Below are 9,514 nucleotides of genomic sequence, written 5' to 3' on the forward strand. Positions count from 1 at the left end.
TATAACTACAAGCAGAGTACAGTGCATGGGAGTTACTACGGACGAGCAGTAGCCGGGCGAGCCGAAACTGAGGAGAAGCGGAGGAATCTTATTTTTGAACTCAATAGGACGTTAGAAGTCATTGCCAAATGGGGTTCCGATAATATTAATGCCAAGAAAACTAAGTTTACTACAAAAAAGTCTGGGTATTGATGATCGCTGTGACCTTAATCCAAGGGATTATATCGAGGCTGTTATCAAAATAGCCTCACAGAGACTCGGAATCCTGACCAAGGTAAGGCGTTTTTTTTTCCACAACAACTGCTCATGTTGTACAAAACGCAGGTGCGTTCTTGCGTTGAATATTACTCGCACCTCTGGGATGGCTCCGCTAAGTACTTAATGAAAGCCTTGGATCGGTTGCAGCGACGTGCGGTCCGCATTATTGGCGATGTAAAGGTCACAAACACCTTCGAACCTTTGCTTCACTTGCGTCAAGAAATAGCGGCGTTGAGCTTTTTCTATCGACTGTATCAAGGCGAGTGCTATGAGGAATTATTCTCTCTAATTCCTGCTTCCCCTTTCCTACGCAGATCTACGCGTGCTGGCTCGCGATGTCACCGCCTAACTGTGACATCGATTTCATCGCGCAGAACGAAATTTGGCAACTATTTTCTTTGTCGCACCGCCAAAAAACGGAACTCTTTACCATCACGCGTGTTCCCTTCCTCTTATAGCCTGGGTGCCTTCAAACGAGGCGTAAAAAAACATCTTGCGGTCATGCCGAGGGTGACAAGTGCAGTTCATTCTAGCTGCCTGTACTAGTCTTCCCCGCGTGTGGACTCCACTTGCACTTACCATCAGGTGGAGTGGAGTCATATGTCTACCCGGACAAAAAAGCGCCGCAAAGCTTAAAATGTTGCTACACCAACTCGTTTTAGTTGGTCAAGCAGTACTACTATTTTTATGTACAATAAAACCTCGAGTATCTGAAGTAATTGAGACCCAGACTGGTTCGCATAATCGAAATGTACTTATGGTAAGTAATACTTAGTTATGGTACTTTGGGTACACTATCAAACAAAAACAACACCTTTTCACATAAAAATAGTTCAGTTCTCAGTGATTACAAGTTGACAAACATATTTAATATAAAATATAAAACGTTGTAATATAAAACACCTAAGAAGTCAAATACTATTTTGATATTATTTTTAAGATGCATTTTTAAGTTAATTGAATTTAATATTGTACTCTATAGTCCTTAAAATAAAGCACAATTATTTGTTCATGATTAGTATTTATGCCATTTCACTTTCTTAACTTCTTGTGGTATATTTATTATTAACAAATTAAACATAATTTTAAACAATAAGGAACTAATGTGATTGGTTGATACTTTGTTTATCTGAAATAATCGAACGACCGAAGAACTAATCAAACGGTTGCAAGTGATTATGCTGTTTTTTTATCTTCAATCTATCGATAATCTTGGAGCTCGTTTCGGAATAATTTTAATAAAATAGGTATACTTATTCTTACTTGATAGTATGGTTACAGCAATATTATGGTTATTCACAATAATATAGATCTTTTCGAAAGAATTGTGAAGAGTGAAAAGTGACAATCATTGTATAGACAAGAGGAAGAAAGGTATGTTAATAATAGGTAGTTTTCGACTTCGTAAAGATAATATATCCGTCCTGGGGTATCCTGGGGTATTCGTTTCTATCATAAGATCCACAGTTACTTTTGACTTGTCATATTAAAAAATATAAAGCTCATGTCAAAACAACATTGATAAATAAGGCGTATTATTCAATAGAAGATTATACTAAAGATAAAAAGCGTATTTGTTGAGATCTAGGATAGGTAAAGGGTTATTGGTAATTCGATGTATTCTCTCGATAATTCAAAAATGGTTCACTTTTGCATTATGCATATGGAAGTTAAAATTATTGACAATAGTCACCCCTATCACCTTCTAAAGGGAATACGTCGAGTTAGTGCTTTAAGTGAAAGAGTAACTACTGAGTTTCAAAATCAAAATATTCTTTATTCAAATAGGCTCTTAAAAGCAATTCCTATTCAATTCTCCCGTGGTCGAGTAGTGTGTACACCGGTTTTCATGGGTACGCCACTCCGAGGTCCCGGGTTCGATTCCCGGCCGAGTCGATGTTGAAAAAGTTCATGATTTTCTATGTTGTCTTGGGTCTGGGTGTATGTGGTACCGTCGTTACTTCTGATTTTCCATAACACAAGTTCTTTAGCTACTTACATTGGGATCAGAGTAATGTATGTGATGTTGTCCAATATTTATTTATTTATTTAATTCTGAATTTTTTTTTATTAATTTTTAATTAAATATTGCAACATTAAATAGTGATGTGTCTTTGACCTACTTATAGTATCACAAGATTTTTGGTGTTAGTTTGGATTAGTAGAATCCACTCAGCTTAAACATTTGACTATCGAGCATTAGAGTCTTAAACCGTGTGACCTCAGATTCTGAGGCTACGGTGAACATCACTATAACTAGTTCATTAGTACTGTATTTTCGTTAAAAAACGTATGTTGTGATTTTCAAACACGTGGATAATTCAGAATGATAGCAAATGTATAGAAATATCGTAATATTTAGATTTGAATCAACGATCGGGTCGAAAATCTAATTTCTATTGTTAAATAATATTTAAGACAAATAAAAGTAAATTCTGCGTGAGTAATACAATTTATTGAATTCAATCAAATTAATTTTCTGTCATGTATTTTTTTATGGAGTATTTTTTTTTTCGCATTATACAGCGGTTCTGAGGATCCAGTTGGTGAAATAAGCGATTGGGGTAGCGATAATGCCAGACCACGGGCTGTTTCCGAGGTCGACTCCACTGACGACACCCACTGTGACGTTGCCGAAGATCCAGGGACTGCCACCGTCAGCGTTGGAGACGTTGAACCCTTGAGTTAGAATTCCACAGAGGACGTTAGAAGTGGAGTTGAAAGTTGTCTGGTTGGCCGGTTGGTTGACACCGCAATGACTAGCACTGACCGTCCTTACTTGAGAAACGCTGAGAGAGTATGAGTACTGTAACAAGGAGAATAACGTATTTATATACTCAATCGAATAATAAGTAATTTCATACAGGTACATACAGTTAACAAATAATTAATATTCAGTAATCAACTCACATTGCTGCGACCCCAACCTCCTTGCGCCAAAACTATTCCATTGGGGATAATTGTATGCGGCTTTGGAATAGCAGCCTGTCGTATGAGAGAGCTGTACATAAGAACCGACGCTAGTCTCACTACGGAGATGTCGTGAACCTGGTTGGTAAAGTTTACTCTGGGGTAGTTGGTCACTCTGTCGACATAGTTGATGATACCACTAGTGTTTCGGAACACAGCGCCAGCGCGGATACGATGTAAAGATGGTCTGAAAAAATTAGCAATAATAGTTAAAAAATATAGGTATAGTTCATAATTGTTATATAACTAACAATTGTTTAAATAATTAATTGCAATCAAGAATCCTTTTTAATGTTCTACACATCTACGGCTGGAGCTCTTCAAAATGAGACTATAACCTATTTTTATGAGCAGCTATCGTCCTATAATCAATGGAACAAAAATCGGCTTACGCTATTAATATATAAGATATAGTTACTGTTTATAAGTTTTGGATAACTAACGAGTGTTTAATTTATTTTTCAATAAAACATTAAGACACTCACGATGCAGTGAAACAAGAGGCAGCAGAGAGCACATATCTGGAGTTGAGGATGCTCGCGGCGCAGGTTTGCTCCCAGAAGCCCCACGGCCTGATAGTCTCTACTTGCACGATGGAAGGGTACGCTTGCAAATAGTCAGCTGATGCTGTACCTGATGGACGAAATATTTTTATAGAAATATATTCATGGACTAATTTCTCCTTATACGCTAAAGAATATAACACTAATAATTTTCTGAAAATCGAAATCGTTGATGTCAATGTGTAAGAGTGATGTCGAACTTACCCACGAGGGCGAGACTCAATAACCAGATGAGAGCCATTATAATTCACTTCTTTACTTCGAATGATTCATTTCACGCTTCCCAAATATTTATATTACGTTCGCAATCTTTGTTATCTCCAATAATTACATCTACATAATATATCTATAATAACTTTATCTTTTCATTATAAAGGATAAACAAGCAGATTACTAGTAACAAGTAGATTCTTAGTAACTACTAACTGCCATTTTTAATAGATAATATATAAACTTTATTTGAATAGATTTATTCATTTCAAAAAATTATAAGTCATATATCCTAAACCTTTATATATGTATGTGTTTTTTGTTTCTTTTTCTTCATATTTTAACCCTAGATTCAAAATTTATACCACTTTTTTTGAGTCCGCGTCGTCGTTTTGACGAAGGTTAGTGATCTAGGGTTAAAATGGGTTAACAGATTCATAAATGGACCACCTGAAAGAAGTGGTCACATGAACGCTCGCCCACAGACATTGTCACTGTACGCTACTTTAATCCGTTCAAATCGTAACACAACAATATTAATTATTGCGGTTTGGTGGTAGCATATGTGATGAGGGTTCATACCGTCCCAGGCGGGCTCGCTTAAGACCCTAAACTAATTTTGGTAAAAGTAAGTGCTAAAGTTAATTAAAATTAGACTTCACGGATGAATATAACTTTTTACAAGGATCAATTCTAGGTCCTTTTTTATTTCTCGCATACATACATGTTCTTCCTTGCTCTGTTAAAGGTACTTGTGATATTATGTTGTTTGCTGACGCTGACACTGATTTTTTAGGTTATCAGTAAAAAACAGTGCTTTGTCACGGTAGTTTTGAATGCTATAAAACAAAATGTGTAGTTTTTACCCAAACTAATGATAGAAAGCAAAATTATAAGAAACGAAGACTCAGCTCCGCAACATACGCGGTTACAAAAGTTAGACAAGTAACTGATATGATGAGATGAAAGAGTCTCTCGTCGAGATATTTTTTGACAAAGTAGGGATACTCATAGTTGCGTAATAGTGTATTTACAATAATCTTGTGTATAATTACAGATCTCTAAGTGTGTTAGTTCTCGTGTCTCGGAAAGCACGAAAAGCTGTTGATTGTACGCCTGAACTATTTTCTGGTCGAGTCAGATTTTCCGATAAAATAATGGATATTATGAGATTTAGGGAATAGAGAGTGCACATGTGTTCCTGCACACAATTGTGCACTAAAATATGTCCTGCGTAGTCTGGTCTCTCTTGAGATAGGAAGCCGTGGCTGAAATCAGCCAGGGCGACATTATCATACATCTTTTAAAAAAATAAAAATCTATGATATTCTCCATCCAATTATAATGAAACTGTAGTGAGGTATTCTGCTTACGCCAGCAAGGGCACTGGATCAGAAACCATATTTCTATGTAGATCCTTATTCTATGCAAGAGAAGCAGTTGCAGACCCTTATTATAGAATAAGGCAAGCGAAGCAGTTAGCATATATAAATAATTATTGGTGGTAGGGCTTTGTGCAAACTCGTCTGGGTAGGTACCACCCACTCATCAGATATTCTACCGCCAAATAACTGTACCCTGTATTGCTGTGTTCCGGTTAGAAGGGTGAGTTAGCCAGTGTAATCACAGGCATAACGGACATAACATCTTAGTTCCCAAGGTTGGTGGCCCATAGGTGATGTAAGGAATGGTTAATATTTCTTACAGCGCCTTTATCTATGGAGGGTGGTGACCACATACCATCAGGTGGCCCATATGCTCGTCCGCCAACCAATTCCATCAAAATAAATAAATATATATTCATAAAATTTTATCGATGAGTTAAATTAAATACAAAGATCATTATATAGATTATATCAGGAAGAGATTTAAAAAAGGATTTAATATGTAATTGACATTCACTTATTGGGGTAATTCCAAGGTTTTCACAATCAATACTTACAATTAATCAGATGTTTACAATTTCATCGTTTTTATCTTTTTAAAATTCAAAACCTTTCAAAACAGCTTATTTTAAATTTATTTATAAAGATGCGGTCATCAAAATAAAATAGGTTGTATTTGAGTTGGACTTTACTCACTTTTAAATCGTCGTGTACAAGATTTTATTGAATGTAAAGCTACCATTGGTTCGGAATATAGCTTTTACGGTAAGGAACAATGACTCAAATCTTAGGGAACTGTCACTGATATAAATGATATTATATTAAGTATATATATATATATATATATGACATAGGTAGGTGAAATGGCCATCTGAGGGTAAGTGGTCACCAAAGCCCATCAATACCTTACAACATTTTCAATTGAGATATTATATCCTCATGCGCGTAGTTACACTGCCTCAATAAACATTCAAACAGGAACACAAAAATACTAAGTATTGCTGCTTGGCGTACTACCATTATTGAACGGTATAATGTCTTACGACATTTTACTTTGGTTTACCCCAAAGTAAATGAATGTACAGCATTCGGTATTCAGTGAGGCTATTTGCGTGATTTATTTAATAAGAATATTAGCATCGTTTGTTTGTTTTAGTTTAAAACAATATTAATTCATTTAGCCCACCATATGTGTATGTTTATATGTGCGCGCACCGACACTACTGTAGGGATTTTCTACTCACGTACGTTTCGTAAGGAATAATTGTGTAAAATATAATCCTGTCACACCCACTGTTTAAGTCCATGCGTTGTGTCTAACTTAGTCATTCTAAAATTTTATTAAATTTGAAAACGGATAACACGATTAATATATCGTGTAACCTCTTCTCCTCTATCTGTTTAACCTCCTGCGAGGCATTCCTCGGCTTTGTAGTATTACAGAGTTGTGTGAAACTAGTTTTTGTGATATCCTACCATTATAGGAGTATATATATTTTTTTACTTTAAGTCATTCATAATAAATACGACTTCGCGAAATACGTTTTGTGATAAATTCATTGTTTGATTTTATTAAGCTTTTTTACATTTTATTGCGCTACAATGTGCAAAATATGCATTAATTTGACACATAATTAATAACGAAAAGCTTAAAGTTGCACTCAGTAATCTTGTGACGAGATTCCCTCCTGAAGAAATGGAATGATTGCGGCTGGTTTTTAGTGGGTATCGGAATACCCACTAAAAACCGGTACACCCCAGCTCACCAAAGTGCACCAGGTATTCTCGGTACCTGTGAGTCTCACATAACCGCCACTTCACGTGGGTGAAACACGACAGAGCGTTTTTTTTAGCGTGAAAAAAGCAAAAACAAAATTGCCCCCATTCAATTTTTGCTATGTAGTCAAATCATTATAGACAAAAAACTGGCTGAGAAATGCAAGTGAACCGACAAGGCTGGCTAGAAAGTAAATGAAGCGACAAAAAAGTATCTTATCATAATCTCGTATCAAGATACACAGCCGAGTTATCGCATAAAAAATCCAATCCTTTTTTCAAGATGGCGGCGGTCGCACACGGAAATCGCTTTTCTAAGCCCCTCCTACAACATATTCAAAAATCAGCTTTATCGGTTTATTTGTATGTGATGACTGGGCTAATGAACGTGTTGTGCCGACCTTTAAGTAAGATAGAACTTAAAGTGATATATTACATTTTGGGTCTATCTTCTATTGAATATTCTAAATAGGTAATAAATTTTCTCTTGTGATATTGCTTTACATATTGCCATCTTATTTTTCTCTTGTAAATTAATTACATACGAATTTGTTTACATGATTTTAAAAAATCTATTATCCATAAAGGGAAGGAAGTAAATTAAAAAAAATGTTCGAGTGTATTAAATGTGTATTATTAATAAAATAAATCTTTGGTTGGTACATGGCTAGGGGTCGTCTTTTGTTCGGATCGCGTCGTTAAATTATACAGCGGTTCTGACGATCCAGTTGGTGAAATAAGCGATCGGGGTAGCGATAATGCCAGACCACGAGCTGTTTCCGTGGTCGACTCCACTAACGACACCCACTGTGACGTTGCCGAAGATCCAGGGACTGCCGCCGTCAGCGTTGGAGACGTTGAACCCTTGAGTTAGAGTTCCACAGAGGACGTTAGAAGTGGAGTTGAAAGTTGTCTGGTTGGCCGGTTGATTGACACCGCAATGACTACCACTGACCGTCCTTACTTGAGCAAAGCTGAGAGAGTATGAGGACTGTAACAAAGAGAATAATGTATTTATAGACTCAATCGATTATTAATTAGTAATTTCATACAAGTACATAGAGCTCACATACAGAAACGTATCATGGGAATTAATATACAACTAATAATATTCAGTAATCAACTCACGTTGCCACGACCCCAACCTCCTTGCGCCAAAACTATTCCATTGGGGATAATTGTTTGCGGCTTTGCAATAGCAGCCTGTTGTATGAGAGAGCTGTACGTGAGAACGGACGCTAGTCTCACTACGGAGATGTCGTGAACCTGGGTGGTAAAGTTTCCTCTGGGGTAGTTGATCACTCTGTCGACATAGTTGATGATACCACCGGTGTGTCGGAACGTAGCGCCGGCGCGGATACGATGTAACGATGGTCTGAAAATATGAGCATTAAGATAATAAAATATAATAAGAGCAATTATTGTAAAATTCTTAAATTAAGCACCGAAGAACTCACGATGTTGAGAAACAAGAGGCAGCAGAGAGCACGTATCTGGAATTGAGGATGCTCGCGGCGCAAGTCTGCTCCCAGAAACCCCACGGCTGGATAGTCTCCACTTGCACGATGGAGGGGTATGTTTGCAGATAGTCAGCTGATGATGCACCTGATGGTCGAAATAGTTTTGTAGAAATAAACGCATCAACGAATCATTTCTTTCACGATACAGATTATATATAATTAATGTACTTAACGTGAATAATTCGTATGGAAATAAAAATAATATAACGCTTCCCGATACAAAACTTACCTACGAGGGCGAGACTCAATAACCAGATGAGAGCCATTTTAATTCGTTTCTTTGATTCGAATGATCTTTTCCGATCTTACCTAATATTTATATACAAAAACTCTGTTATCTATGAAGATAAGAACAACATAATATATCTTTAATAACTTTATCGGTACATACTACTGGCTAAACAGACAGATTATAGATTCTAAGTAAAACATATTTTATAATTTGATGTGAAAAGGAAAACTAAGAAAAAAATAAATTTTGCTTTTCTGCGAATCAATTAATATTATCTTAATGGTTTTTTGTCTTATATTAAAACTTTACTCTAAAAATATAGATAATAAGGAGTGTCAGGTCAAATACAGCCTCAGCTTCGCCCATGCTAGGTAAGAGTCAAAGTCAAAATATAATCTAAGCAAAGAAGTATTAAAGTAGCTAACTGATTGTCAAAAATCTGCCACCGGTTTGGACATAAGCACCTCGGACCTGAGAAGAACCGGCGAAAGAGACTTAACCTTATTTTTATCATTTTAAGTTTTACATTTGTAATTAGCAATCTTATTATTATTATTTTTTATGTCAAAAGGTGGCAAACGAGCAGGAGGCTCACCTGAT

General features: G+C 36.3%; 2 protein-coding genes across 2 annotated transcripts; both read right to left on the reverse strand.

Moving 5' to 3' along the window:
• Nucleotides 1-2,776: 2,776 nt before the first annotated feature.
• On the reverse strand, nucleotides 2,777-4,032 carry LOC125071558 (trypsin, alkaline C-like). The gene is made up of 4 exons (XM_047681879.1): nucleotides 3,996-4,032; nucleotides 3,714-3,861; nucleotides 3,169-3,415; nucleotides 2,777-3,064 (listed from the first exon to the last, which is right to left on the reverse strand). The coding sequence occupies exons 1-4, from the start codon at nucleotides 4,030-4,032 to the stop codon at nucleotides 2,777-2,779; spliced, it is 720 nt and encodes a 239-aa protein (XP_047537835.1).
• A 3,743-nt stretch (nucleotides 4,033-7,775) lies between these two features.
• Nucleotides 7,776-8,948, reverse strand: LOC125071559 (trypsin alpha-like). The gene is made up of 4 exons (XM_047681880.1): nucleotides 8,912-8,948; nucleotides 8,620-8,767; nucleotides 8,291-8,537; nucleotides 7,776-8,153 (listed from the first exon to the last, which is right to left on the reverse strand). The coding sequence occupies exons 1-4, from the start codon at nucleotides 8,946-8,948 to the stop codon at nucleotides 7,866-7,868; spliced, it is 720 nt and encodes a 239-aa protein (XP_047537836.1). The 3' UTR covers nucleotides 7,776-7,865.
• Nucleotides 8,949-9,514: the final 566 nt, after the last annotated feature.

The sequence above is a fragment of the Vanessa atalanta genome, chromosome 19 (assembly GCF_905147765.1).
Source record: "Vanessa atalanta chromosome 19, ilVanAtal1.2, whole genome shotgun sequence".
Taxonomy (NCBI): Eukaryota; Metazoa; Arthropoda; class Insecta; order Lepidoptera; family Nymphalidae; genus Vanessa; species Vanessa atalanta.